Raw genomic sequence first — 14,704 nt, 5'->3', positions numbered from 1 at the left:
TAGAATGATGCAATTGATTTTGTGTTGTTGTTAACTAAAACTGAAACTATTACCGGTAAATGGTTTTCATAAATTGAATTAAAGCCGAAATAAAGTCAAATATAAATATTAGTGAAAAACAAATTAAAAAACTATCACTAGAAATGTTGCCTTAACAACTAACTGAAATAAAAAAGTTAAAGTACTAACTAAAACTAAAATTAAATCAGAATAGAAATACTAAAAAAAGAAAAAAGCACATAACAAAATGACTAAAACAAACTAAAATTAAATTTAAAATTTAAAATAAAAAATTAATTCAAGATATTCATAATTTCATAAACACACGGTTCATTTTTCAAAAATTATAATTATAGAGTCTAGAAGAGGGATTTTCAACCAGAACCAGAAGGTTCTAGGGAGTCCATAAAAACAAAAACTTCAGAGAAAATTTTGATTAAAAAAAATCAATAAATAAATATTGGTAAAAATAAAAGAATAATAAATTAAAAAAATAACTTAATTAAAAGCATTACTGTTTCTTTCAGCTTTCTTAAAATGGAATCTTTTCCGTTGGAAATGACTAAAATTAGATTAATCTTAATCATAATTATTTCAGTCTATTGATAGCCATAGTTGTATTTTTTTCTTCAGTTTTATACATTTAACACTACTTTTAATAGTGGGTAGAAAAGAAATGAATAGAAAGTAAATATTTTTCCAATTTCCCCCTATTTTTCACAGTATAAATGGTTCTTTATACATGCCTATGGAAGATTGTTTCTGCCACAGAATATAAAAAAAGGTTATTGCACTTTTTTTCTCAGAATTGTGTGATATAAAGTCGCAATTGAGAGTTAAAAAGTCAGAATTGTGAGATATAAAGTCGCAATCTGAAAAAGTAAATTTTTTTCCCTCAGAATTGCACTTTATAACTCGCAATTTCGACTTTATAACTCACAATTCTGAGAAAAGAAGTCAGAATTGGGAGTTATAAAGTCAGAATTGTGAGTTATAAAGTCAATTCACACAATTCTGACTTTATAACTCACAATTCAGAATTGTGAGATAAAAAGTGGCAAAAGTCCTCTTAAAAGTTTTATTCTGTGGCGGAAACAAAGCATACGTGCCTTTTAAATAAACATATTTGGCGTCAAATTTTTGAAAAATGTCTTAAATGTCAAACGTCATTGAAGGTTTGGGATTGTGTTCCAGCTCACCAGTCTGTGAATTGATTTGGAAGTATCGGTCCGTGTGAAGTAGTCTGTATGTAAGACGGCTGTTAAGACCAGCATCACGGTCGGTAGCAGACACTCTCCCAAAACCAGTTCCCGAAGGCAAGTTCTCTCTCACTGCCAAGAACACCCTCTCCTGAGAGAAACGAGGAGAGTTATCATTTTCATCCGTCACGGAGACTCTGACCGTCGCGCTGCCGGTCTTCCCCATCTGTCCGCTTCCAGACGTGGCCAGCACAGTTAGCAGGTAGATATCCTTGGCCTCTCGATCCAAAGCGCTCTTAACAAACAGCCAACCACTATCTGGGGAAATCCCAAAACCTGCTGCGTCCCCATCAGGTCGGAGTCGGTAAGCCAGTGTGGAAGATGGCGTGGAACCTCCGGATGACCCTCCATTTCCATTGGGATCTCTATTGAGAGCCCGGACCTGTAAAAAGTTGGTGTTGAGTGGTGTATTCTCCTTCAGCTCCACACGGTAGATCATCGTGTCAAACACAGGACCCTGGTCGTTCTCCGCCTGGATGTGGACCACCAGGCTGAACGTAGCACTAAGCTGAGGCGCGCCACTGTCTTTTGCGATCACTTGGAGGTCATAGCGAGGCACGCTGTCGTACGACAGACTCCCAATTAGTCGGATCTCCCCACTGCTCCGCTCCACGCCAAAAGTGCGCTGCCCTCCGGCCGTCATCAAGTCAAAGCTCAGCTGTCCATTAGGGCCTGAGTCGCGGTCCTCAGCCTGCACGCGGTAAACAACAGTACCCATTTTCGTGGCCTCTGGCAGGAGCAGAGACTCTGAGGATGATGGGAAAAATATGGGAGCGTTATCATTCACATCTGCTATGGTGACCCGAACGCGCGCCTCTCCAAAAGCCGGAGGGGAACCGCTGCGCGCTTGAATTTCCAAGTCAAAAAAGGGACGCGACTCATGGTCCAGAGGAAGGCTTGTTCTAAGTGCTCCAGTTTCCGGATCTACCATGAAATAGCCATCTGGATCCCCAGCAGAGATAGTGTAGGTGACATCCTTAGAGACTCCTGGAGCGAGAGAGTGATGGGATTAGATACGTGAGCAGTGATTTAGCAGAAGATTTAATCTTAAACGACTTTGTATACTTATTACAAGGACAATGTTCTGATGGAAACAATGGTGATGATTAATGCATCATCTCTTCAGTGATTCAACCTTTTGGTTACAAACCCAGAACTTTAACTATTACACTACTCTATATGCACAACATTTACAGTACACTACCATTCAAAAGTTTGGAGTCGGCCTCTTTTACTTAATAAAGCTGCATTTATTTGAACAGTTATTGAATAACATATTTGAAAAACAGTTATTTTGTGGAACCAGGTTTCTTTGATGAATGAAAGTTCAAAGGAACAGTTGTCTTTTGTAACCATGTAAGTCTTTAGTGTCACTTTTAAAAATGTTTTAATGTGGAATAAAACCCAAACTTTCCTCCAAGGATGGAACAGTGGTGAACTGGCGACAGGGTCATGGGCGGCCGAGGCTCATTGATGCACGTGGGGAGCCCCAAAAACCTACCCATCACTGGGTTTTAGACAAATCTAATAGACAATTTAGCCACCTCGTAAAATACGTACAAATTGGTCGTGAGATAGCATTGGAGATTTTTAATTTATAAGATTATATTGGATATATCAGCTAGTACTGTTTTTGAATTGTACATGCAAATTTTCCCTATTTTTAAATGTCCCCCAAATTAATACATTTAGATGATTACATCATCTAACACTCACTTAAAGTTAATCTTTAATATTGCATTAATCGAAAAACACTATAAATATAATTGTTAAATGTATCGGTCACACTTTATATTAGGTGGCCTTAACTACTATGTACTTACAACAAAATATAAGTACAATGTATTGTGTTCATATTGTATTGAAAAACACATTTGCTGATATTGAGGTGGGATACGGGTAAAGTTGGGCACAGGTGTGGTGGTATGGGTAAGTTTAAGGGTAGGTTTAGGTGTAAGGGAAGTGTCAACAGTGTAATTATAAATGTAAATACAGAAATTAAGTACAGATGTAATTACATGCAGGTAATTTTTAAAATGTAAATACAATGTAAAAACATGTATGTACACAATAAGTGCATTGTATCAAATGATTAATTTAAAGGAACACGCCGACTTTTTGGGACTTTAGCTTATTCACCGTATCCTCCAGAGTTAGATAGAGTCCATACATATCATTCTCATCTCCGTGCGTGCCATAACTCTGTCTGACGCACCCACCGTTAGCCTAACTTAGCACAAAGACAGGAGGTAAATGGCTCCAGCTAGCCTACTGCTCAAAAAGTGACAAAATAATGCCAACATTTTCCTATTTACATGTTGTGATGTGTATAGTTACATCGTGTACTAAGACAGACGGAAAATGAAAAGTTGCTAGGCTGATATGGCTAGGAAATATAGCCTACTTTCATTCCTGTGTAATGATCAAGGAACTTTGTGCCGTGCCATGGGTGCAGCGGCGTAATGATATTACGTAGCGCCTGAAAAAAGGCTAACTTCCATCAACATAACCAACATAACAACCTGCTTGCACAGAGAGCGTGCTGGGGACTATTTCCAGGTGCTGCGTAATATCATTGCGCCGCTGCACCTATGGTACAACAGCAAAGTTCCATGATAACTACGCAGGAAGGAGAGTATAGTTCCTAGCCATATTGGGCTAGAAAATCAAAACTTTTTTAGTACACTATACACATCACAACATGTAAATAGGAAAATGTTGGCATTATTTTGTCACTTATTGAGCAATAGGCTAGCTGGAGCCATTTACCTCCAGTCTTTGTGCTAAGCTAGGCTAGCGGTGGGTGCGTCAGACAGAGTTATGGCACGCACGGAGATGAGAATGGTATGTATGGACTCTATCTAACTCTGGGGCATACGGTGAATAAACTAAAGTCCCAAAAAGTTGGCGTGTTCCTTTAAATGTTAGTACATAGTAGTTAAGGTCACCTGATATAAAGTGGGTCCAATGTATCTTTGTCATATCAACTTTTCATACTGTACATTATAATGATCTGAATTCACTTTTAGGTTTTAGTTTTATGTGCTTTACTTTGAAATGTATTCAGACAAAATAGTATTGTTTAATATCAGTCATTTTTCACTTATTGGTCATAACATGAAAATAGTTATTGACTTAGTCTCAGCCAGAACTGTAATATCAGTGCATCCTTAGTACAGACAGGTACTTCTTATAGAATCCCCCCTTATTTTTCATTAAACATCCCAACGACATGCCTGTGCTATCAGAAAATATACATCAACAAATAATAATTTCCAGCAACATGAGGTAGAGTGGAATCTGTGATGGATGTGACTGTTTAATGAGGTTCACGCAGCAGCTGCTGCTCTATTTGCACAACTGGCTCAGCGAGAGTAAAAATATTCCCTATCAGGCTTTTCAGCACCCTTGACTGTCTCACAGACACCAGTTCATGGTTCAGAGAGCCACAGCAGTGAGGTTAGCAGAGCTATGCCAAAGTATGCGGCAGCACATGGCTACTTATTTTAGCTTATTTTTAGACAATGTGATGGTAATTCAAAGAAGGTGAAACATGGAAAATGCTGAAACGAACCATTTCTGCTGCTGGCTCTCACTACGCCAACCTCGGTACCCCGGAGCACGTCCTCAGATACGGTGAAGAAGTACTGCGCTTGCTCGAACACTGGGGGCGCTACCGAGCCAGCCACAACGCTGATGTTCACTCTGGCATTGACAGGTGCTGTGAGACCGCCTCCGTCCCGTCCTGTGATCACCATGGTGATGACGGAGTTGGCCTTTCCATGCAGCGAGCGTGACAGAGAGATCACACCTAACAGGGAAAAAATGCAGTGAGAAGAGAATAAAACAAGATATATGCTATAATCAGTCCTGAAGATTGGGAAAATTAAATATAAGGATACGGATGAGCAAATTCGCTCAGCCAATCTGACAAGCAATTATTGGAATGAGCGACGACAGGATTGTGGATACTGAAAAGGCAAAAAAACGTTTACTCTAAAAATCACCTTAAAATTAAGAATACACCACAAAAAATTCTTAAACAATTATATTTTGTGTTCCAAGTAAGGAAGAAAGTCAAACACTCAAAATCATGCTCTTCAAAATCATATAGAATTGGGTGAATTATTCCTTTAATATAAAAGTAATTTAATATATTCCATTTAACATAAATAATAATAATAATAATAAAAGTCTCTTATACTCATCATGGCTCAAAAAACAGTAATATTGTGAAATATTATTACAATCTGTTTTAATATACTTTAAAATATAATTTGTTTGTTGTGCTGCTTAATTTTTATAACCTATGATACTTTTTTCAGGATTCTTTAATGAATAAAAACTTAAAAAAGAACAGCATTTATTTAAAATATAAATATTTTGTAACAATATACACTACCGGTCAAAAGTTTGGGGTCAGTAATTTTGTTCATTTTGTTTTAAAATAAATTAATACTTTTATTCAGCAAGGATGTGTTAAATAGATTTCTATTTTGAATAAATGTTGTTGTTTTAAATTTTTTATTAATCAATGAATCCAGAAAAAAAGTATAACAGGTCCCAAAAAAATATTAAGCAGCACAACTGTTTCCATCATTGATAATAACTGAATATAAAATCAGCATATTAGAATGATTTCTGAAGGATCATGTGACACTCAAGACTGGAGTAATGATGCTGAAAATTCAGCTTTGCATCACAGAAATAAATTATATTTTATAGTAGCCTATATTAAAATAGAAAACCATTATTTTAAATTGTAATAATATTTCACAATATAACTGTTTTTTTCTGTATTTTTGATCCAATAAATGCAGAAATGTTTAAGTATAAGAGATTTCTTTCGAAAACATTAAAAATGACACACGCACACACACATTTATGTATAAATATGTGTGTACGTGTGTAATAATAGTCTAATAAATGTTTAACAATACATTCAATTAATAATGAATATTCATATAATTAATTGAAATTAATTTAATTGAAATACCTGTGTCCTTGTTGAGGGTAAAGAAATTGGATCCGCCACCAGGGACAGTGTGATATGTCACTTTACCATTTGCACCAGCATCTGGGTCGTGGGCCGTTACCCTGACAACTGAGGTCCCGGGTGTGCTTTGTGTGCTCAAGCTGACGGCATAGTTCACAGGGTAGAATGTAGGTCTGTTGTCATTAATGTCCACCAGTGACACCTTCACATTGGCGGAGGACGCAAGGCCTCCCTGCAGGGAAAATATTGTTTTATATTACTGACGATAACGACCACAGGATTGTGGATACTCACACTACTATCTAATCAATCTTGATGATTTCTTGTGTGTAATAATGCAGAAGAATACTTCGCAGTGGGATATAATTGCCTTTCCAGATTATGAGAGGCCAGTGAGCTGTAGTATGTACTGTAGTAGGCCTGCTCGCTCTTCACAGGCAGCATTTTATGGCTGCATTAATAATGGAAATGGGAAACCAAGCGGGCCGCTGCTATAAGCTTTTAAAGGGAAATAGTGTGAGTGTTTGTGAGTGTGTGTGTGTGTGTGTGCGTGTGTGTGTGTGTGTGTGTGTGTGTGTGTACAGCAGTGTGCCCCTGAGACACTGCAGTTTATTGCCTTTTCATTTAGAGAGCTCATGATTGTTGTCACTGGCAACTGAGAGAGACAGAATTGACTGACTGGGCATCTAGGTGCTACACAACAGAATAGTCTTTTTAATCAAACTTTATGCTTCTGCATTGAGTTTTAAAGGGTTTCCAACTATTAAAGCTGCAATGTATAATTTCCAAATGGATCAGGTTTCCCAAACAGTTAAAAAGCATATTAAATGTATTAATGACCAGCATTTTTCCAAGTGGTCCTTTTGGACACGAACATACAATGTGGGTCTTATCGCGGGTTGAGGTTGAGCTCAATCGACAGCACTTGTGGCATAATGTTCATTACCACAAAAATAATTAAATACTTGTAAATTATTTTTTCCTCCTTTTCTATAAAAAAAGAAAGAAAAAAAAAGACTACAATGAGACCAGTGTTATTTTGGTATTATTTCTTTGGGCTGGGGCTGGGCTTTTATGAACCGATTCTTAAATCCCAGAATCGACTAGTCATCCTGTTTTCAATTGATGAATGACACCTCCCATCCATAATAAATTGCAATACGTTTTGTGCTTTGTTGCTTTTCATATGAAACAAAGACTCAGATTTCAAATTATGTCCATTTTACTACGAAATGAAAAAAATAAATACCATTTTGGCGCTGTTTAATGTGGCATGACAGTTCGCCTCAGTTCAAGATAAGTGGGAGCGTCACGCGCACGTGAACTGATCACCTCCTCCGCTTTAATACCAGTTACAACGCGAAATAAACATGAAAGAACATCTAAAAAGTATGTAAGATACAGTACAACTTACTGAAATCCGTATGTCTCATGTAATCGCACAAGCAGCGTTTCAACCGCGGAAAGAATCATTATATGCTCCTCCTAACGTCACATACCTCAGAAAAAAACCTATTCAGTGTCCATAAAGTCGTTTGTCAGCAAGAAAAATAAACTCTAGAGAGGAGCATTTTGCTAAATATATGCACCATATTACATATTAATAATATTTTTTTTATGTTTTGCAATATATAATGCATGTTTGAATAAATCCATCAAGTTGACAGCCACCATTTAAATATTTATATATAAAAAAACGAATTGGAGTAGAAATAATGTCATTTTAAAGTTAGTAGGCCTATTATTATAACTTTATTATTATAAAAGGGTTTTTTTAAATACATTTTTATTAGTTTTTTACTTCCATACACTGTAGGTTTTTATTTCAGTTTTTGTTTAAACTTATTTCAGTTAAAAAATGCTTTCTAACCTCTCTAAAGTTATTCCCAATTTTACAATTTCAACATCTAAAACGGCCGTAAGAATTATGAGAACAACTTCACAGGTCAAATAAGTTTTAACAGTAGAAATCATGTGTTTTCATAAAATGATAAGCGTTAACATTTCAGGCCTTAAACCTGCCAAAAATTGGCCCCATTCACTTCCACTCTCTAAGTGTCTCACCATAAAATTGAAATCTTTTTTTTTTGTGGCATCTCCATTAATTGAGCATAGCTTGTATTAAACCCAGAATATTTCTATGAGAGCAAACGGGTACAAACGAATTCCCTCACCCCATCCGTTGCAGTGACAGTGAAGTCGAAACTGTCTGATCCTTCGTCTCGATCCAAAGCCACACTGGTGCAGATCTGTCCAGTCTCCTTATTGATGGTGAACTGGCTGGGTGGAGCACTAGCAGGCCCGGATCCAATCGAATACGTGATGGCCCCAAATGACCCACCATCTGCATCATCTGCTTTTACCTGTGGAGCAAAAACACAGAGAACGCTGTCAGAATTATTGCCGACTGACGTCATAAACCCTCGTCTCCAAAGAGAGCAAGCACAAACAGATCAAATTCTTAATATGTTTTCATTAAAATAATTAATCAATAAATGCTGAGACTTCGGTATAGCCCCATTAAATAACCAAGACACTCCAGGCATAAATCCCCATCTCTTTGTAATTTCTTTCTCTCTGTCCTCTAGCTGATTGTACCATGGATTTACTGCCAGTCGGTCGGTTCTTGGCCGCACCTGTCTCATCAATCTCTCACATTGGAGTGGGAAAACAAGAGAAGGCAGAAAGAGAAGGAGAGAGCAGCAGGGATGAAAAGTGTCTCCCCTCTACATATGAATGCGTCTATGGAAAGAGGGCCACTCTTGCTGAGAGATGGAGACTCAAAGGAGTGATGAGGTGGAGGTAACTGGTTGAAGCTATTGGGCTTCTCGTAATGAAGGACAGGTGGAAAAATCTGGCCTTGTGTTCGGGAAGGGCATTAGCCAATTTATCGCGACATTAATGTGAAGACAGAAGCGTAGATTCATCAAATACATACCATATGCAGCCATACAGTACTGAAAATCACAAGGGACAAATGTTACTGAGAGAATTCGGCATATTCTCAGGATAATTCAGGCACTGTTACAGCAGTTGCTGAAGGCTAGGAAAGGGAAAATGCCTTGGATCTCTCTCCTCTATGCTTCCACAAATCATAAAAGCCTTTGTTTGTCTGGGCATCCTGCCCTCTCTGTGCAATGGTTTCTGTACGGCCCCTCAAAGATATGTTGGTGATACACTATATTGCCAAAAGTATTGGGACGCCCCTCCAAATCATTGAATTCAGGTGTTCCAGTCACTTTCATGGCCAAAGCTGTATAAAATCAAGCACCTAGGCATGCAGACGCTTCTACAAACATTTGTGAAAGAATGGGTCGCTCTCAGGAGCTCAGAGAATTCAAGTGTGGTACCGTGATAGGTTGCACCTGTGTATTAAGTCCATTCGTGACATTTCCTCACTACTAAATATTCCACGGTCAACTGTTTGTGGTTTTATAACAAAGTGGAAGCAATTGGGAACAACAGCAACTCAGCCATGAAGTGATAGGCCAAATCACAGAGCGGGGTCAGCGCATGCTGAGGTGCACAGTGCGCAGAAGTCGCCAACTTTCTGCAGAGTCAATAGCTACAGACCTCCAAACTTCATGAGGCCTTCAGATTAGCTCAAGAACAGTGTGTAGTAGAGCTGCAACTAACGATTATTTTTTCTGTCGACTAATCTAACGATTATTTTTTTGATTAGTCGACTAATCTAATGATTATTTTTCCGGATGAATCCGATGATTCTTTTTTACTGATTATTGTATTTTTTAAAGAGGGTAGTGAATTTGTATATTATTTTAACATGAAATCAATGAATGATGACAATATTAATTGTATTTCAGGAAGGGTAGTGTACTTAAGCCATTTTATAATGAAATATATATATGAACACACAAAGCTTTTTAAACATTATGTATTATGATACTATTCATCATAAAATGTATACAGAGTAGGCCTAATTAGGAAAAGTTGTTTACTATAATAGTTGAGTATGGTTTACTTATTGATTTGTGTCAATAGTAAACGAAAATGCACTTGTATTTATCTGCAAAAGGTTCACATACAGGAGCTTTCAGCATAGTTTTAATGTATAACTAGTTGTCTATTTTGAAGATACATGTGCATAAACAACGACTAAGGCTGCCAGAAGTTTTTGCCCAAACTTCAAAGACACATTTAAATGATTAAAACTAGAGGCATATCTTAACTTTAATGTTACTTTAATCATGTAAACTACCTATATACAGCATGTTATTATGCATATGTGCTTGGGACAGAGGGGAACCTGGTCGCATTTGCAGCAGATATATGCTGCCCATAATAAATAAAAGCACGAGACGTATTGGGGTCGGAGAAGAACACCGGAAAATGTGACCGAATGGACAATATTCGATGACGTCGACGTGTCGTTGCAGCCCTAGTGTGTAGAGAGCTTCATGGAATGGGTTTCCTTGGATGAGCAGCTGCATCCAAGCCTTATCACCAAGTGCAATGCAAAGCGTCAGATGCAGTGGGGGTAAAGCACGCCGCCACTGGACTCTAGAGCAGTGGAGACGTGCTAGAGTGACAAATCACACTTCTCTGTCTGGCAATCCCATGGTTGAGTCTGGGTTTGGCGGTTGCCAGGAGAACTGTACTTGCCTGACTGCATTGTGCCAAGGGTAAAGTTTGGTGGAGGGGGGGTTATGGTGTGGGGGTTGTTTTTCAGGGGTTGGGCTTGGCCTCTTAGTTCCAGTGAAAGGAACTCTTAATGCTTCAGCATACCAAGACATTTTGGACAATTTCATGCTCCCAACTTTGTGGGAACAGTTTGGGGATGGCCCCGTCCTGTTCCAGCAGGACTTGACTGGCCTGCACAGAGTCCTGACCTCAACCCGATAAAACACCTTTGGGATGAATTAGAGCGTAGACTGCGAGCCAGGCCTTCTTGTCCAACATCAGTGCCTGACCTCACAAATGCGCTTCTAGAAGAATGGTCAAAAATTCCCATAAACACACTCCTAAACCCTGTGGAAAGCCTTCCCAGAAGAGTTGAAACTGTTATAGCTGCAAAGGATGGGCCAACTCCATATTAAACCCTACACATTAAGAATGGGATGTAAAGGCAGGCGTCCCAAAACTTTTGGCAATATGTGTATGACCAAACTAAAGGGTGGAAAGCAATAAATGGGTATGAGATGGTCTGGATTAGGACAAACATAATCTTTTGGATGCAAAAGATGGAGTCAAGATTACCATTCAAAAGTTTGGGGAAAGTAAACATTTTTTGCATGTGCAAGCTTGATTTTTAGAGAAGATTCTGCCTTAAAACAAGGAAAAACATTTAACTGAAGACTGTCTATTAGCTGGAAAGACAAACTTGTAAAAACTCATGTCATTTTTGAATCAGATGAGGTCAAGTTCTTACTAACTAAAATGAACTGGACACGTCAGGAAAAATCTGTTTCAATTTACGTTTTCCTACCAAAATCTACTCCAACAGTTCATATATAATCATTAAGAAGATATTAAGTAAAGGATAATATACAGTCAGCTGGTCATTATCGCAAAATAAACCCAGACAGGGGGATCAGGAGACTCATATCACCCTGAAGGGGTTTATTTTGTGATAATGACCGGCTAACTGTGTGTTATCCTCCTTATTACACAGCTACTTATCAAATACACTAACTAAATAAATGAAATTAAATACAATTTATGACATTATTTCATTATGTAGAAGAAAAAGACTCCAGAATGATACATGAGACAAGAAACATGGTTGTCTGGTAAAACAGACTATTATACAGTTTAATGGTCATTATACAAAAAAAATATTTGACAGCAACTGACCAATCCGAATCAAGCATTCAAGAAAGCTGAGAAATGAAGAATTATAGTTTATGAAAATTGCTATTTCGAAGCTAGTAAATCAGTTGACCTCATAATACAGCGAATAGTTAAAAGAAACCGCACTCATATTTTTACACACACCACCACAGATAATCTTCTTATTGTCACGGCTGTATAACTGCAGCTGTACAGCTGATTCACATTACAGTCCTGACATGGTAAAAACAGGAGATAGAAGCAGTACAGAACTTAAGAATCTCAGGCCCTCACTCAACAGGGCTCCTGCTACCGGAAAGGTTAAAGTTCACGACCCTTCAACTCTGCTTCATGCGGCGACCCCTCTCCCACCATGACGCTCTCTGTAAACAAAATTACTCTGGTGGTCCACAAAACTTCCCATTCATCAATTCCATAAAGACCTGTAGACCCTAGTGCCTGTAACACAACAAAGGGCTCCTTGCAAAACATTAAGGGGAAATGACCTTTGACTCTGCTGGGCCTGCAAATATTTAATACGGTTGGCTCCGGAAGAAGTTTCATAACGTTGCTTGCTGCCATTTATGAGGACTGCAAAAACCAGTTTTTCATGCATTCTGGAGGCTGTGAAATCTGGCCAAAATGGCAAGGTCAGGCAACTTTTTTTATAGATCCTGGTAGATTTCCCCCCTCCCCCATATCCATTCCAATAATAATATTTTGTAAAAACAGGAAGCATATAAGCCGCAATTGTCCTGTCCGGTTGCCAGCTGTTAAAAGCACAATTTACCTAAATATTCAATACTGGGAGAAAAAAAATATTATTCTCGTTATTATGAAAAAATATAAATTGTAAAATATTTTGATTATCATGATGGTTTTGTTGCACTGCATTTGTTTAAATAAATAGAATACTATTTTTTGTATTAAATGTGAATTTAACTAAATAAAATATTTAAATAAATTTGAATAAAAACGTAATAAAAAACCTCAATGCACTGAAAAAATCCCATTCTCATCACTAAAAATCACTAAAAACAAATAGTAAAAAAATATTTATATAATGATATAGTCGTTTTAAATATATCGATTTAAAATTAAAATAATCCTAAAAACAAAACTACAACTAAATAATCCAAATGCAATGCAAAACTCTCATTTTATTACTAATAATAATATGAATTGTATGTTTATATCAAGATATAGTTGTGTTGTACTACCTTTAATTTAAAAAATCATTTATTTCACTACACTGTCAAAAGTGATGAGTTGACAACTTTGTGTATTATTATTTATGTAAATCAGATTTTTGCATTATACACTGTAAAAAGCGATAAAAAAGTGAGGAAACCTTAAATTAATAAGCAATAAACTTCATTCGTAATTGAACAAATTAAGTTATGTGAACTTGACAATCACACATAACTACATTTTGTCAGTTACACATGAAGTTTAATACTTAATAATTTTAGAGAAATGAGCTTCCTCACTTTTTTAAGTTAAGTCAACTGATCACTTTTTACAGTGTATAATTCAAAAATCATATGCTTATTTACATAAATAATATAAATAGTAGAATATTTATCTTATGCTAGTTTTTGTTGTACTGACTTTTAAATAAACTGATTTAAAAATGCAGTATTACAGCATTGAGAATAATAGGAACTACAAAAAAGTCACAAATTAAAACAGCTGGATGCATTGCAATAATAAGAATGGATTTTTTCCCACTTTTTTCCATTACAGTTGCATCTCCGTTTGATATTGGAATAGAAGAGCAAGTCACTTTTAAAATATGATATGGGAAAACTGCATGTTTAGGTGCAATTATTACAAATCAAAATCAAAACACCTGCTCGGAGAATGCTGTCCACATTTCACAATGCATTCCCATGTGCACTTTATGTACCGCTCTGGAAGGCCGTAGCGGCTCGCTGTGTTCTGGTATGACAGGAATGGCTCATGTGAGCAGCGATAGACCGACAGGTGTATTTCTGTTATGGCTGACGTGTCCTCCAGAGCCTGACAGTGATGGAGCCGGATCTCGACCCAAATGAGACCACCATTGCTCACATTCTTCTCTGGAGTGGTCAACTCTTTTCCATCTGTTTTGAACATTATCGCTGTTATTTCCTGTTGGATTACGATGTGGTGAAATACTATCTTTCTGACAAATCAAAGCCCCACGTTTGCCTGTGTTCTTGGGATACTTGGGTAAAGTAGCTGGGATTAAGCACATGCGATAATGATTCGTCCTGGGACGCTGTGGTAGCCAGACCTCACTCTCAGGGCGCTGATAGAAGAGCCCACCTGGTGAGCATGACCTTTACACCACCCCATTTTTCAGAGCAGACTAGAGCCATTTATACTGCATTAAAGAATAAGAAACGGAATCCAATAAGATCCAAACATCGAGAAAGACTTAAGCTGTGGATGATTCAATCAGATGTATGGGGTAATGGGACATGAAGGTCTTGAGGGGTCAACTGAATGTGTTTGTTTGTGAGGTTGGGAGGGTAAAAGAAACCTCCTCCAATAAACAGGGCGCAGGTGAGAAAAGCATTAAGGGGCCCGGTGAGATGTTGGGCCCTCTGGGTGGGTGCTGAGGGGTGGAGGTCTTATCTGCAGGGAAAGAGTTGATACTGACAGGGGAAAAGCA

The 14,704-nt window shown here is 37.6% G+C and overlaps 1 protein-coding gene across 1 annotated transcript in view; it reads right to left on the bottom strand.

The window, feature by feature from the left end:
• dchs1b (dachsous cadherin-related 1b) overlaps positions 1-14,704 on the bottom strand; it is a 145,398-nt gene that overhangs the window by 26,290 nt on the left and 104,404 nt on the right. The window contains exons 3-6 of the mRNA XM_079803911.1: positions 8,430-8,618; positions 6,256-6,487; positions 4,834-5,070; positions 1,200-2,246 (exon numbers count right to left, since the gene is read on the bottom strand). Of these exons, the coding sequence (XP_079660037.1) occupies positions 1,200-2,246; positions 4,834-5,070; positions 6,256-6,487; positions 8,430-8,618 (1,705 nt within the window). The remainder of the gene's footprint in view (positions 1-1,199; positions 2,247-4,833; positions 5,071-6,255; positions 6,488-8,429; positions 8,619-14,704) is intronic.

This window comes from Gobio gobio (assembly GCF_949357685.1).
Source record: "Gobio gobio genome assembly, chromosome: 22".
Classification (NCBI taxonomy): Eukaryota; Metazoa; Chordata; class Actinopteri; order Cypriniformes; family Gobionidae; genus Gobio; species Gobio gobio.
Note: the sequence above shows the minus strand (reverse complement) of the source record. Positions and strands in the feature narration are given on the sequence as shown.